General features: G+C 43.8%; 1 protein-coding gene across 3 annotated transcripts in view; it reads right to left on the bottom strand.

Annotated features, from left to right (window-relative positions):
* The window catches only part of SPATA6L (spermatogenesis associated 6 like), a 323488-nt gene that overhangs the window by 273358 nt on the left and 34619 nt on the right, over positions 1–15511 (bottom strand). For all 3 annotated transcript variants that reach the window (XM_069228344.1, XM_069228336.1, XM_069228326.1), the window contains exon 4: positions 8495–8536. In XM_069228344.1, coding sequence (XP_069084445.1) covers positions 8495–8536 — 42 coding nt within the window. The remainder of the gene's footprint in view (positions 1–8494; positions 8537–15511) is intronic.

The following is a 15511-nucleotide window of genomic DNA, read 5'->3' as shown; positions in this document are numbered from 1 at the left end:
CGATCGGAAGGATAGCTGTATCACAATTATGAGTCTTTCTTTAAAAGAAAGTGTATGGGGGTTCATTTTCCTTGCTAGCATTAGGGCAGAGGATACTATTGCTGAAAAAAGGGTGACAAGGCGTGGAAGCTCATTTTTTCCTGAAAAGGGGGAGATGTGGCCAACTGGGAAAGTGGCCGACTTTGAACCTAGGGAGCCCGTTCAAAGTCACAGCGGCGATTCAAAATCATGTGATTCCAATCAAATCAATTAATCTTCCTGTGCCTTACCAAAAATGAATCTGAACTTGTGTAATGTAGTTCATGTAGAGTGCCCCAATGCCCTCAGGCCAAGTTTGTGCTATATAAAACACAAAAGGGACAAATAACCTGTTTTAAGATTGCAGTGATCATCGGGTATGGTGGGGGGAGGGGGAATGAGGCAGAGGAGATAACTGTCACTCAGGGCTGCAGCTAGCAGTAATGCAGCAGATGCAGTTGCAGGAGTACTTGGGGCTTGCAACACTTCAATAATGGGGACCAGAATTTTGGGGTAAATTATCTTTTTTGTTGGATGATTTTGTTTTTTTACAAATCTCACATTTACTGTTGATTATGATTTACATAAAAAGCCTCCCTGAAATGATCTCATAGGCAGTAGAATAACATTAGCCCCCCACCCCCCCAACGACTGCGGTGCGGGGGGGAGGGGCGACCTCCAGGGATTCCCCCTTAGCACAATACACTGTACCCCGGCCTTCTCTTACACTTCACATTGTGCTTTTCTCTACAATTATTTTTAAATATCTAGTGTTAAATGGTTTTAAGAAATACCATTGCCTAATTATGAAGAGTATCATATTTGTACGTCACGAATATTTCTTACTTTGCAGGCAAAATCTTTTTATGGCTTGGCTCGTATGGCTCGGCTCGCTCTGTGCGTTTGCTGGCTCACCCACCTCTAGCCAGTACCTCGTTTAGCAGAGACCTATTGGCTTTGGCACTAGTGCTCGTTTACAGTTTCGTAAATCAAATATAGGCTAAAAAGACCCTCTGAAGCAACTTATTATTGAATGCTTATTAGTTTTACAAAGTACTCAGAGCACAACTTGTAACAATGACTGCATCCCAACTAGCATTCCCAAAAGTGCTGTAACTCAGTTTGCAGTTCCTTAATCTCGGTTTCTAAATACTTTTTTCTCATTTTAGCTTTTTATGAGGAAAGGCTGAAAATAATTTACTTCTCAACCAGACTGCTTGTAAAACAAACCGCCGTAAATTAGGATCATGGCTCTCTCAAGGCGCTCATCTAGAGCTGAGTTTATCAGGAGGTTTCCTCCAGACAGAGCATAAATAAAAACAACCAGTAAATCTGCCCTACCATGTTTTTCACGCTGTTTTGTTCCGAATGCTGCCAAGCGCAGTGTACCAGTTCTGTCTTCTGCCTTTAAGACTGCAAGGTCACCAGAAACATCGCCGCAAACTTAGTTTAAGAAAGATCTGATTTTTAGTACCACACACCAGTTAAGAAAGACTGAACAAAGGACAGCAAAAGTGCACTGCTGTTAATTGTGCATTACCACCCAGTGCATAAAAACTACTTGCACTAAGTCACCAGTGCAAAAATGACAGTTTTCATTGGAGGAATACAGTAAAATTGCACTACACAACAAAATAATAGCCGTGCACTGGTACAATTTGCACAATGTAGCCTTTTGCGAGGTTATCAACATATGTTTAAAATGACTTTCCAAATGTGGGTAATCCATGTCCTTCCAGGATTTTTAATATTCACACATCACAACAAAAATTCTGGGCCTCATTACAATCGCCAGGGTCGCGGTGGCGGTCTGACTGCCAAGAAAGCGGTGGTCCCACCGCTTTGGTAGCGGTCTGACCGCCACATTATGACTGTTGCGGTTGCACCCAGGTCGAACTTCCAGCACTGCAGTTTCCCTTCACTGGCGGGACTCGCGGTGCTGGCGGTCGTAATCTGCCAGGGCAGCGACGCATGCAGCGCCGCCATGAGGATTACGACCACCCTCTCTGCCAGCTTTTACATGGCGGTTGCACCGTCATGTAATAGCTGGTGGAGACAGGGTCCCTCGTCTGCCAATGCACTTGGCATGGGCAGTGCAGGGGCCCCCATGGACAGCCTTGTTGCACTTTTCACTGTCTGTCGGCTGAGCACAGCAGACAGTGAAAAGCGCAACAAGTGTTGTTGCACCCTGTAGGAAAGTACCATCATGCCTGGCATGTTACCCCCATATTTCACTGTATATATGTTGTTTTAGTGTATGCGTCACTGGGACCCTGCCAGCCAGGGCCCCAGTGCTCATAAGTGTGCCCTGTATGTGTTACCTGTGTTATGACTAACTGTCTCACTGAGGCTCTGCTAACCAGAACCTCAGTGGTTATGCTCTCTCATTTCTTTCCAAATTGTCACTAACAGGCTGGTGACCAATTTCACCAATTTACATTGGCATACTGGAACACCCTTATAATTCCCTAGTATATGGTACTGAGGTACCCAGGGTATTGGGGTTCCAGGAGATCCCTATGGGCTGCAGCATTTCTTTTGCCACCCATAGGGAGCTGTGACAATTCTTACACAGGCCTGCCACTGCAGCCTGAGTGAAATAACATCCACGTTATTTCACAGCCATTTTACACTGCACTTAAGTAACTTATAAGTCACCTATATGTCTAACCTTTACCTGGTAAAGGTTGGGTGCTAAGTTACTCAGTGTGTGGGCACCCTGGCACTAGCCAAGGTGCCCCCACATTGTTCAGGGCCAATTCCCCGGACTTTGTGAGTGCGGGGACACCATTACACGCGTGCACTACATATAGGTCACTACCTATGTGTAGCTTCACAATGGTAACTCCGAATATGGCCATGTAACATGTCTAAGATCATGGAATTGCCCCACCAATGCCATCCTGGTATTGGGGAGACAATCCCATGATTCCCCGGGTCTCTAGCACAGACCCGGGTACTGCCAAACTGCCTTTCCCGGGGTTTCACTGCAGCTGCTGCTGCTGCCAACCACTCAGACAGGTTTCTGCCCTCCTGGGGTCCAGCCAGGCTTGGCCCAGGAAGGCAGAACAAAGGACTTCCTCAGAGAGAGGGTGTTACACCCTCTCCCTTTAGAAAAAGGTGTTAAGGCAGGGGAGGAGTAGCCTCCCCCAGCCTCTGGAAATGCTTTCATGGGCACAGATGGTGCCCATTTCTGCATAAGCCAGTCTACACCGGTTCAGGGACCCCTCAGCCCTGCTCTGGTGCGAAACTGGACAAAGGAAAGGGGAGTGACCACTCCCCTGACCTACTCCTCCCCTAAGAGGTGCCCAGAGCTCCTCCAGTGTGCTCCAGACCTCTGCCATCTTGGAAACAGAGGTGCTGCTGGCACACTGGACTGCTCTGAGTGGCCAGTGCCAGCAGGTGACGTCAGAGACTCCTTCTGATAGGCTCCTTCAGGTGTTGCTAGCCCATCCTCTGGCTATTTAGGGTCTCTGCTTTGGGGAATTCCTTAGATAACGAATGCAAGAGCTCATCAGAGTTCCTCTGCATCTCTCTCTTCACCTTCTGCCAAGGAATCGACTGCTGACCGCGCTGGAAGCTTGCAAAACTGCAACAAAGTAGCAAAGACGACTACTGCGACATTGTAACGCTGATCCTGCCGCCTTCTCGATTGTTTTCCTGGTGGTGCATGCCGTGGGGGTAGTCTGCCTCCTCTCTGCACTAGAAGCTCCGAAGAAATCTCCTGTGGGTCGACGGAATCTTCCCCCTGCAACCGCAGGCACCAAAGAACTGCATCACCGGTCCTCTGGGTCTCCTCTCAGCACGACGAGCGAGGTCCCTTGAACTCAGCAACTCTGTCCAAGTGACTCCCACAGTCCAGTGACTCTTCAGTCCAAGTTTGGTGGAGGTAAGTCCTTGCCTCCCCACGCTAGACTGCATTGCTGGGAACTGCGTGTTTTGCAGCTACTCCGGCTCCTGTGCACTCACCGAGGATTTCCTTCGTGCACAGCCAAGCCTGGGTCCCCGGCACTCTAACCTGCATTGCAAGACCTCCTGAGTTGTCCTCCGGCGGCGTGGGACTCTCTTGTGCAACTTTGGGTGAGCACCGATTCACTCCACTTTGTAGTGCCTGTTCTGGCACTTCTGCAGGTGCTGCTTGCTTCTGAGTGGGCTCTTTGTCTTGCTGGACGCCCCCTCTGTCTCCTCACACAATTGGCGACATCCTGGTCCCTCCTGGGCCACAGCAGCATCCAAAAACCCTAACCGCGACCCTTGCAGCTACCAAGGCTTGTTTGCGGTCTTTCTGCGGGGAAAACACTTCTGCGCGACTCTTCACGACGTGGGACATCCATCCTCCAAAGGGGAAGTTTCTAGCCCTTGTCGTTCTTGCAGAATCCTCAGCTTCTACCATCCGGTGGCAGCTTCTTTGCACCCACAGCTGGCATTCCCTGGGCATCTGCCCACTCCCGACTTGATCGTGACTTTTGGACTTGGTCCCCTTGTTCCACAGGTACTCTCGTCTGGAAATCCATTGTTGTTGCATTGCTGGTGTTGGTCTTTCCTGCAGAATTCCCCTATCCCGACTTCTGTGCTCTTTGGGGAACTTAGGTGCACTTTGCACCCACTTTTCAGGGTCTTGGGGTGGGCTATTTTTCTAACCCTCACTGTTTTCTTACAGTCCCAGCGACCCTCTACAAGGTCACATAGGTTTGGGGTCCATTCGTGGTTCGCATTCCACTTCTAGAGTATATGGTTTGTGTTGCCCCTATCCCTGTGTGCCCCCATTGCATTCTATTGTGACTATACATTGTTTGCACTGTTTTCTATTGCTATTACTGCATATTTTGGTATTGTGTACATATATCTTGTGTATATTTGCTATCCTCATACTGAGGGTACTCACTGAGATACTTTGGCATATTGTCCTAAAAATAAAGTACCTTTATTTTTAGTATATCTGTGTATTGTGTTTTCTTATGATATTGTGCAAGTGACACTAGTGGTACTGCACGAGCTTCACTCGTCTCCTAGTTCAGCCTAAGCTGCTCTGCTAAGCTACCTTTTCTATCAGCCTAAGCTGCTAGACACCCCTCTACACTAATAAGGGATACCTGGGCCTGGTGCAAGGTGTAAGTACCCCTTGGTACTCACTACAAGCCAGTCCAGCCTCCTACACACACTGCAATATTGCCGTCGGCTCAATTATTAGCCGGCGTCAATGTTGTGGGCTGCTGAAAAGTTTAAGCACTCCGTCCATCATCCTTTTGTGTTGCTAAAGTTGCCCTAAGTGGCCTGTGTATGCCCAGACATGGGTCCCACGCTCACTGTACCACTGGATTCGAGCTAGCCTGGCTGATGATTAGAACTGTCATTTAACCTTGTAAAAGGCACCTGTCTCAAACTACTGTCATAAGAGATACTTTTATTTGTGTCAATACCAGGAGGATAGGACTACTTTCATATGCCACTACCATGAGGATATGGTATCTTTTGTATGTCACTATTGTGTAATATGATATCTTTACACATTAGGGTCAGAAGGATGTGACACTTTTACAGGTGAAAAGGGCTGTGATATGTATATTTTTCCCAGGAAAATAAAGACCACCATGTTTTTAACTTAGGAAGCAAAAGGTTGCCTTTTTCCAAGTAGGCCTATGAAAAATGGAGTCCCAGTCAGGGACAAAATGGAGTTGAGCCATAGGGCCTACATGACATCCAGAACTAGAAATCTTCAGACTAGTAAGAATATATAAATCAGCAGCAGATGTCCAAATCCAAGAGGAAGCAGGAGCAGAGAATACTAAGGAGGACTTTGTGTAACACTGAGTGTCAGCGGAAAACGCTTCCAGTTCGAAAGAGTAAGGAATGAATAGGGGAGACCCAGGTGGCCAACAGAGTCAGTGAAGGAAAGTTACTTTTCCTGAGATTCCAGGAGATGACAGCCCTATGGAGGAGCAGAAGACAGCAACACTACACCCCCGTACCATACTTCTGGTACAGAACTGTGCCTTCAGGCAAGTGCTGGGGACACTTTATCAACAAGCTTTTGGTGGTGGGAGGGAGGATAGCACTGCCAACATCACAGGCCAGGAAGGGAAGGGACAACACTCCAGTGAAACCTTAGGCATTCAAACTAAACCTGTGCGGAGCCAGGCATTGGTGGTGGGTATTATTAGTAAGAAAGTAGAAGTGAAATTGCTCAACTTATGTATGCCATTCCCTGAGGTACCGCTAAAGTACTCAATTTCCTGAGATGGCAGGTGTAAGAAGTGGAAGACGAAAAAAATATTGAAGAAGAAGAAGACCTCTAACCTTCCTGGAAGAAAAGACCTAGGTTTAAACACACTGTTGATAATGGGGAAAAATGAAAATGGGCTTGATTGATACTCAGAAAGAAAAAGGGCACTGCTTCGGACCGCCATTCCATTTTAATTTGAAGGTTTCTTTTCTAATATGAGGTGGTGTATACGGGTACACTTTATATCTAACTAAAATAAAAGATAACTTTAATGCTAACACTTCAGGACTCCTGAGTAACAGGCCTACAAGACATGTATAAAATCTAAGTATATTTACACCGGTGCTGACAACTTACCTCCATGCTAATTAGCAAAAAGACGAGGACTGTATACAACACCTTCTCCCTATTTAGATCAATAATAGATAATGTGTTGGTAATAACAGTTTCCAAATGTATTGTCACTCCAAGGATTAGCAGAGCAAAATATTTAAGCTACTGTTCCACATCATTAACGCCTCTCTCACAAATGGTTCCTGTCCCTCCTGAAAAAACAACATGGGCCCTGACATCCTCATACAAAAGTGCTAGTCACCCATTTTCACTTCTCAGAAAAAATCACTAAAAGCACAATTGCGAACCAACGACAACCTTCTCCTCCACAATTACCAATCACATTTTGGGTGGTAGTATAGCACAGAGAGCCTCCATTCAAGTATCTAATGATGTCCTCAAAATCTCTGGCAGCAGCAACCTATGTCTACTCGTCCTTCTTGACCATTCAGTCTTTGACAACGTTGGCCACCAAGCTGTGCTAAACATCCTCTTGAAGGTCAAGAGCTACTATGGTTTGCGCCTTACCTGAATAAAACAGCACAGTTCATTCACTTTAAACTCTACCAACTCCATGACAGTTATCGTAGATTGTATTATCTTACAAGGCTCTTTCCTTTCAATGATACTGTTCAGTATGTACTTGGAACCTCACATTGCTCACAGAACAAATCCTGCAAAAAAAGACTTCCTAAAAAAGCTGTGGAACTGCCCCAACTCAACAGAGACAATGGCTTGCTGACCATTTTATCTCGGTCCTTCCTCAACCTATTGAAAAGGAACCTTCAGGGTGCATCCTGTCTGATCAAAGGACTATGAAAATTTGATGAGAATGCTAACATGTTTAAGAACCACCCTTGATTCCCTGCGATGCATCTGACCGCATCATGTGCATAGGCCTAGCTACCAATACCTCCAATATAGGGATATTTAGCAGTATCCAGAACTCCAGCACCAGCAACATCACAAGACTAGAAACTGAAAATGCAAGAAAGAGATGACCATATAGCAATCCTTCTCTGGATAAGTTCTAATACTGTGACATCCTAATGTAGATGCAACTAGCGGCCACAACACTACACTGCCACAAGAAGCTAAACAATTCAGATATCTCTTCTCTCTGTGGCCCCCACAGCACTCAGATCATTACACTACCACCTCCTTTTCCCCTATATCTATTAGTACCCTTGCCACATGCACAGCACTCTATTGCCTAAAAGCTAAATTTCTGCTTTGTAAATCCCCTACATTCATATATACAAATTAGCTAAGGCTAGCTTGATACCACCCATGGATCAAAACACTTCTATATTCAATAGACTAGTATGTGCTGACAAGGGAACTGCAGTGCCAAGAGTAATGAGTCTGTCTACAAATGTTGTAAATGGCCAGTCAATAATTTTGGTAGCCCCGTATGAATTCTAACTATACACTGAGAAGGTTCCTCACTCAACCTGTGCACGGATGGAACAATAGATATCAGATATACAAATAGAACTTGCCAAACTGGAATGGCCCAGAGCTTGTTATCTAATATGGAGAAATGCACAATTCAAACCAATCTTGCATTGGAAAGGTCACGTTAAAATGTACTGAATAAGCTGAAAAATTGCTATTTTTTTCCAGACTCAAATGATGCACAGCCAACATTCTGAACCTCTCAGACACAATTAGGATGTCTGAAAGTGATTTCTAGATTACTACAGTAAAACCAAAAAACAAACCATGATGGTGAATATGCAAAAAGGGAGTCAGTGCGGGTAATCAACTATGTGGCCAAGTTACTTGAGCTTTATATGACAATTTTCATTAACATATATCTGCAACTGTCCGAGTTTCATATGTTCTTTAGAAACATAATATTATACCACATTCAAGTACATTGACAAAAAGGGCACATATCAAAAAAACTAATCTTACCTGGAGGAGTGAGTTGTGTCAATTCAAATTTTACTGTTTCACCTAGAAAGCATAAATGAGAAAGCTTTAGATAATTATGACAGAACATAACCATATGAGACCAAGACCGATACAAATTAAGGGACAACTACAAAGTGATTGTTTGGCATTAAAGGCCAGACAAATTGCCTTCAAATCCACAGGATACTGATAAAATATTTCTAGTCTGTTTCTAACAACTTCTATGTATAATTTTACAGGCAATCCTTCGGCTATCAGATTTTTAGGGAACTAAATGATGATAAAATACAACATTGAAGACACTGGTCTTGCCGCACATCATATAAAAAAGTGTAGGTCAAATTACACTTTGCCAAACTACTTTACAATGTGAATGTGACCAAGTTTACTCTAGAGACACTACCTCGCTTTCTATATACATTGCAAAATACTCCTTATCCAGTCCTGGATTCTTATTTTAAGGAAGTTGAGAGTCAGGTGCATATGCTGCCCTTGAATGGGGCCCCATCACAAATCTCCATCCAAAAGCTGACAAGGTCTTGGTATGACAGGGACATTGCCGTCCCAGACATTCAGAAATACTTCTGGGTAGTGCTGTAAATGACAGTGCACTATTGGATGCATCTTCCAATGGCGAGCCAGAATGTCGAATGGATAGACTGGCGATGAGCCCAGGGGTCACCTAAGGGCCATATATGGTGGAAGACGTCCCACAACGTTTGTGAGCCCTACTGCAGTGACCCTGGAAATCTGGCACATGGCTTTATGAGTGATGGGATGGAAAGATAAAATAATGTAAGTTACCCCACTCAAGGACTCGGCGAGCATAGGTACTCCAGGGACACCGCAAAGGTTTACCAAGTGGGATCTTATTAGCCTGTTGAAGGTAAGAGGACTGTGGGTACAGGGAGAAGTTGTCCTTTTTGTGGAACTGCAAAGCGAATACCAGCTAGCCCCCACCAAAACGTACAGTTACTTACAAATATATTAATGCGCTACAAAAGGCTTTGCCACCAGGTACAGTACTCCCGGAGGCATCCCCACTCGAAGATAGACTGCTCAATACATATATGCCCTGTAAAGCAATCTCACTCACTTATAAAAAGTTAATTAATAACTTGTCGAGACTCTGAGGGTCTTGAAGATGATGAATGGCAGGAGGCTCTGGCATCCCCAGGGAGGTGTCCATAAGGTCTCTATTCTGGTTATTGCAACTCAAAATCCTACACAGGGCATATTTCTCGAACACTAACTTGGTAAAAATGGGGAGGGCTATGGATGAGAGATGTCGAAGACAATGTGGCCAGATTGGTTTTCCACTTGGCAGAAAAGAAAGCAAGATGCAAAGTTCCCAACAGAATTTAAGATATAGACTCTTCGCAAGAGGAGGTTCAATCTCATCCAAGAATTCCTTGAGTGGACGCACCACTTTAAACTCCAAGAAGAATGCAGTAAGGGACCCAACCCTGGAGGTGTGCAGATGAGTTGTCAAAATAGCTTCAATAAGCACCTTTCAGGTCCGACATAGACACTGAGGTAACAGCTGCAGGAAAAGACTATAAGTGCTCAAACCCAATCAGACCCAGACATGTTTTCAGGGACCTCAACCAGGGAATCTTAACAGCACCAGACTGCCCCAATACATCTTGCAGGGCCTCGAGGAAGGGTCTTAATCCAACCAAGTTACTGACCCATCTCAGACCACAATCCAGCCACAGGGGGACAAGTGGGAACGGGAAGATTGACTACGTTTCTCAAAAAGCAATTTTCAGACGGTTCTAGAGCTCTTGTATGAGGAACATTCTAAAGCTCCCCACCATATAGAGTGGCCCCCAGAATCTGACTTTTGTAGATCACATGGGCTGGTGACATTGGCTGAAAAGAGGAGGAACAATGAGCCTTCAAAATACATCCACAATATTGCTCTAACTTAAGTCTCTAACTCAAAATGAGGGGACCAGTCAAAACCTTCGGTGAGCATAACCCCTAAGTAATCAAACACAGAAACCCTCTCCATTGGCACCCCATTAAGGACCGGGTTGGAACGAGAGGTCAGACAGGAGTTGAAAAACAAAATTTCTTGCTGGGCCTAATCTTCAGCCCTGTCAACCTGCAAAATGTCTTGAAACAATCCAGATGATTCTGAATCCCCATCAGTGACTTGGATAGCAAAAGAGTGTAATCCGCAAAAAGGATGGCCGGAGTCTTAACCACAGCAGGAGTGGGGCCATAGCTCCTCACATACCTGTAGCTGGGATACCAGCTCATTAATATACAGACGGAAGATGGTCGGGCCAGCACACACCCCTGTCTCACTCCCCTCCCCTATTTACCAGGATGGGTTCAGTCAGGTCACCATTTGGCCCGCATCTGACTTGAACATAGTTGTTAGAGTGTAATCTAATAATAATACTCAAGAGGGAGCCATGAACTCCTAACTCTGCAAGGACTTCCCACAGAATATTTCTGGGTACAAGAACCAAAGCGGACTTAAGGTCCACAAAGATAACATAGAGTCTGCCACCCCCCAGTATTACAAATTTCCAGTATAGCAATTGCAAACAGAAGACCTGATCAATTGTCCCAACATGGTCTCTGTACCCAGTTTGCAGAGTTGAAACATTTTAGTTAGAAACCCACTCAGTCAGTCTATTCAGAACAATCTGACTAATCAGCTTTTGCAATCTGTCAATAAGATTGATTGGTCTGTAGTTAGATGATAAGGATCTAGAGCCCTTTTAATAAATTTAAACAATTTGAGACCCTGCCCAGGTAGAAGGGATAGGCGCGCCATTCAGTATGACACTAAGAAACAGGGCTAGGTAAAGGCATCAGACATCTTTATATGACCTAAATAGATCACGCACCTACTCCAAAATCTCGGAACCGAAGATCTGGTGAATCCAGGGCAAAACTGTCTTAATGGGGTGTCCAGCCAGGGGGAGAGCAGATACCTGATTGCTTAATGCCCCCCAAGGCCTCACTAGAAGAGGCTAATTGTGCCAAGCCCTGATCCTCAATGCCCGAGTATAAATGAGAAAAATGCTCTACCCAGGCAGAGGCAGGAATGTTGCTATCCAGTTGAGTCTGATTACCAGTGACACCACTGGCAACAATCCTTCAAAAGGAACAATAATCCTTATCTTTCATGGCACCCAACACTGTACTCCACTTGGAACGCTCCCAGGTTCTCTTGGCGCTAGTAATAGTAGCTTTATAATGCAATCTAGCACCCCGAATTGCTTCTCTAGTACAAGATTTGATAGATCAAGAGAGAGCACGCTTAGCAACTCAACATGCTTTTGAAAATCAAGAGGCCTCTTTCTTTCTTTCTTTTAAGTAAGGACCTGGAGTCTATCAGGAAAAAATCTTTAAGGGAGAAAAACATAGTATCATAGGTGTCACTCAGTCTCACCACAGAATCTGGAGCACCAAGGGGCATAATTTTGTCTACTACTGCAGAGAGGTCATTGGAAACAACTTCAAACACTTTCCCCAGAGTTCGTTCTGAGCTTATCAAGGTGCTTCACTTTAACTGACGCAAGTTGTTAGATGGAATCAACCTTTGGTCAAGTGTTCCATCTGTACTCAGCAAGGTGCCACCCAACGCTGTCACTGTTAGCTCCAGAGCACTGTCATAACTATCATGTCTAGGGAGTCTTTTGCCTCTTTTCAGACAGAACAATCCAATCACGGTTAGTGGCTACCGGACAACACTGTCATGCTAACGGTATAACTCAAAACGTTGTTGTAAGAGTTTTGTGTGCTCATTTTCTATATTTGCCCTAGAATAATAAATTCTTATTTTCCTAGATTTACTCTATAATTTTTAAAGTGTTTCTGATTAGAGGATATACAGAGCTCTTTCCAAATAAATAAACATGGTCTCTCCACATAATATTTTCCAGTGTGGAATGGTGAAGGATCAGAGCGCAATTTAATAATTGGGATGTTTAAGTATAGCTAATCTTGACAAACAATATGAAGCATTTACATTATATTCTACATTTCAGGGGTTTAATGATGAGAAACGTAGAGCTCCAAGTTGGTGCAACAGTGAGTCATCATTGTCTGGTTCCCCCATTCTGGACCTGCTGTTCTCTATGAATAACTAATTTGCTCCTGACAAAGTCACTTAAACATTTCCACATATGACTTCAGTACGGAAGGGTGTGATGAGTAAAACCTTTAGTCATTTTTAATTTTATAAGATAAAAAAGCAAAAAAAACTGCAATGGCCAATAATATGCAAGATCAAATAATTTGGGTGAAAATGTTGTAGTTGCTTATAGCTCATGAAATTTAAATAGAAGCAAATTTATTAATGAATAGAAAAAATGGCAGATAAGATAAGCTGAAAGCTTTGTTTCTTAATTTGGCACCTTTGAATGTGGACAGCAAGCCACATTCTTCAAATATTTACATAGTAATTCAATTAGATACCTAAAGGCTTTTGTAATTACGAGTATCTACCTCTCTGTAACACTGAAACACAAATAAGAATGAAACACTCAATAAATTGCAAAGAACAAGACCTCCACCTCGTATGAGGAGAGCCTTTTGGCTGATTTTAAATGTAGCCATATTTTGTCAGCTGTTTTCACAGCAACTGCTACTGCGATACATGGAGACAGCTACTGCAAATCAAAAACTTTGTAGTAACTGTTTCCTTTGTCTCCTGGCACTTATATTCCTCCAGACCCTCTGTGTCCACCTTGTGCTCATGCCTGCAGCACAATTGCCCCTTCTCCTACCTCATGCCACCTTTCCTCCTCATAATGGTGGCCACGAGGAGGAGAAGGAAGAGACTTGTCTTTGCACCTACTGTAGCCTCATCCCCTTTAGGAATTAAAAATCTCCTGTGAGTATAAATGTCTCCTTGTTTTTGCTATATGCCATTGCTACCTCTCAAACTGATAAGGTAGCCTCTGGTGCTGTAGTGAGTGACACTTCCTGGAGGAAGATGCCAGACCTAAAGTGCTTGCCACTGCACAATTTTCTTTAAAGGGGTCCAAATGATACAACTGCCTTTTCGTTGAAAAGACATTGGACATCGGACAGAATGATGATAAACAGTGGCTGGACAACATTAGAGAAAACAATTATTGTCATCTACGCATTTCTGCGGTGAACAATTCCTGCATCCATTGAGGGATCCATACCACCAATTAAAAAAATCTTTAAACAGAGTTCTTAAGTACTCATACAAACGAGAAGTGACCAATGCTGCAAATTTCCAAAGGGGAGGTGGGAGTGGCCTGACCATGGAAGAAGTAGCGTTGGACGATCTCAAGGTCAGACTTTTCACTAGGGGCATCAAGCTTTTTGGATTCCCTATAGGTCTGTGGAAGGTATAGTATTTTGGTTCAGCTTCCTAAAGGAATCATGTACTACACACACTCGGACGATGGATGACCCTAAAGCTAAAGGGAATCTAGGAGCCCTCTGTGTCTTGGCGCCATTATGCACATGTTCCACTACTCTCTCGTTGAAAGATTCTACACACTTTATTGGCATCTCAAATTGTAGGTAACATAAAGTAGTATAAAGATACATGGAGTTCATTTAATGTATGGGGAAGCAATTCTCCAGTGGTTAAGCCAAATACATAATAATATCGCAAAACTTAGTGCAGAAAGTTGAAGTTAAGCGTCGGGCAACAAACACTATAAAGCGACACAAGTCCAGTGCATGTATTAAGTGTTTGTATGTTAACTGGTCAAAGTTTCTAGAACCATCTCGTGGTATCTAGTAGGGCTATAAAGGCAAAGTAACGAATAACTTCTAAAAGGCACACAGGAGGCCGCCGAGTGCATAGCAGTCGAGGGCAATTAATTCACCGTCTCACGTTTCCAAAAAAACAGCCGTCTTGTATTGAATGCTTGCAAATATTAATGAAAATACATCTTATAAACTCCAACTGCTCAGATGCAAAGGTATAAAAAGTGAGTGATGGTAACCACCCGCACATCAACGTTTCTCTTTGTCAGGGTCACATTATACAATTATTGGCTCTTTTGTAATAGCCTAATCAGTCACAGCTTTGAAGTGCATCCTTGGAAATGAAGCTCACAATGGGAGATGTGACGTGCAAAATAGGCATCAAATAAATCCGCCAAACAATAAACTGAGCAAATGCAGTAATCTTTATAAATTATTTTGTAAGTGAGGATAGGGTATTGACTAAACAGCCATTTCGGAGATAGTTCATCCCATTGGTTCACCTCCATTTTAGAACATAATGCATGCACATGTCTAAATCAGGGGTCAATCTTTTCTGCAGTAAGAACTACATATGTTCAACAAAAAGGACCCAGAGCTACTAATATTATGAGAGATGTGTTACCACATCAGACAAGATTACATTAGCGGCCATCATATTCAAAGATTACCAGAAGTGATCTTCAGTGCATCAGGTACGATTGACTGCAGTAATGCAAAAATACTGCGTCAATGTGAAATGCCTCCATATGGGCAGTACAAAACAGCCATACCTGCAATGCCCCTAGCATCAAGTTAATGTTAGTAATAAGTCTACCCAACACCGTTTGATTTTTATCACTCAAAAATCAGCATTAAATATATTTTGGAAATTCAGCCATTTTTCTCCAAACAACAGCTTTTTGAGTTCTCACAATACACACATTCTCGTCTCTACTACACACTTTCAATTGTGGTATACATAAATCAATTCAACAAAGCAAAAGCTTCTAATTTAGTTGACTAGGCTGCACACAGAAGACACCTCTGCAGGTAGCTGGAGAGCCTAGTAGCTCACGAGCGACTCGCTGGAGAAGCTCCTTGCTGTCAGTCTGGTAAGGCTCCGAGGACAGTGTTTCATACAATATCACATTCAGTGCACAGCACCTGTCCATTTACTGCACTCATTCATACCGCTGGATGAGCATCCTTATTAGCTTTCCCCTCTGCTAGAGTGGATCAAGGCTCTGGCATTGTGCTTTTGTCGGAACTTGCACGTAGAAGTTCCCCATGCTTTTGCCTGATACGCTTTGCATT

This window comes from Pleurodeles waltl, chromosome 1_1 (genome assembly GCF_031143425.1).
Source record: "Pleurodeles waltl isolate 20211129_DDA chromosome 1_1, aPleWal1.hap1.20221129, whole genome shotgun sequence".
Classification (NCBI taxonomy): Eukaryota; Metazoa; Chordata; class Amphibia; order Caudata; family Salamandridae; genus Pleurodeles; species Pleurodeles waltl.
Note: the sequence above shows the minus strand (reverse complement) of the source record. Positions and strands in the feature narration are given on the sequence as shown.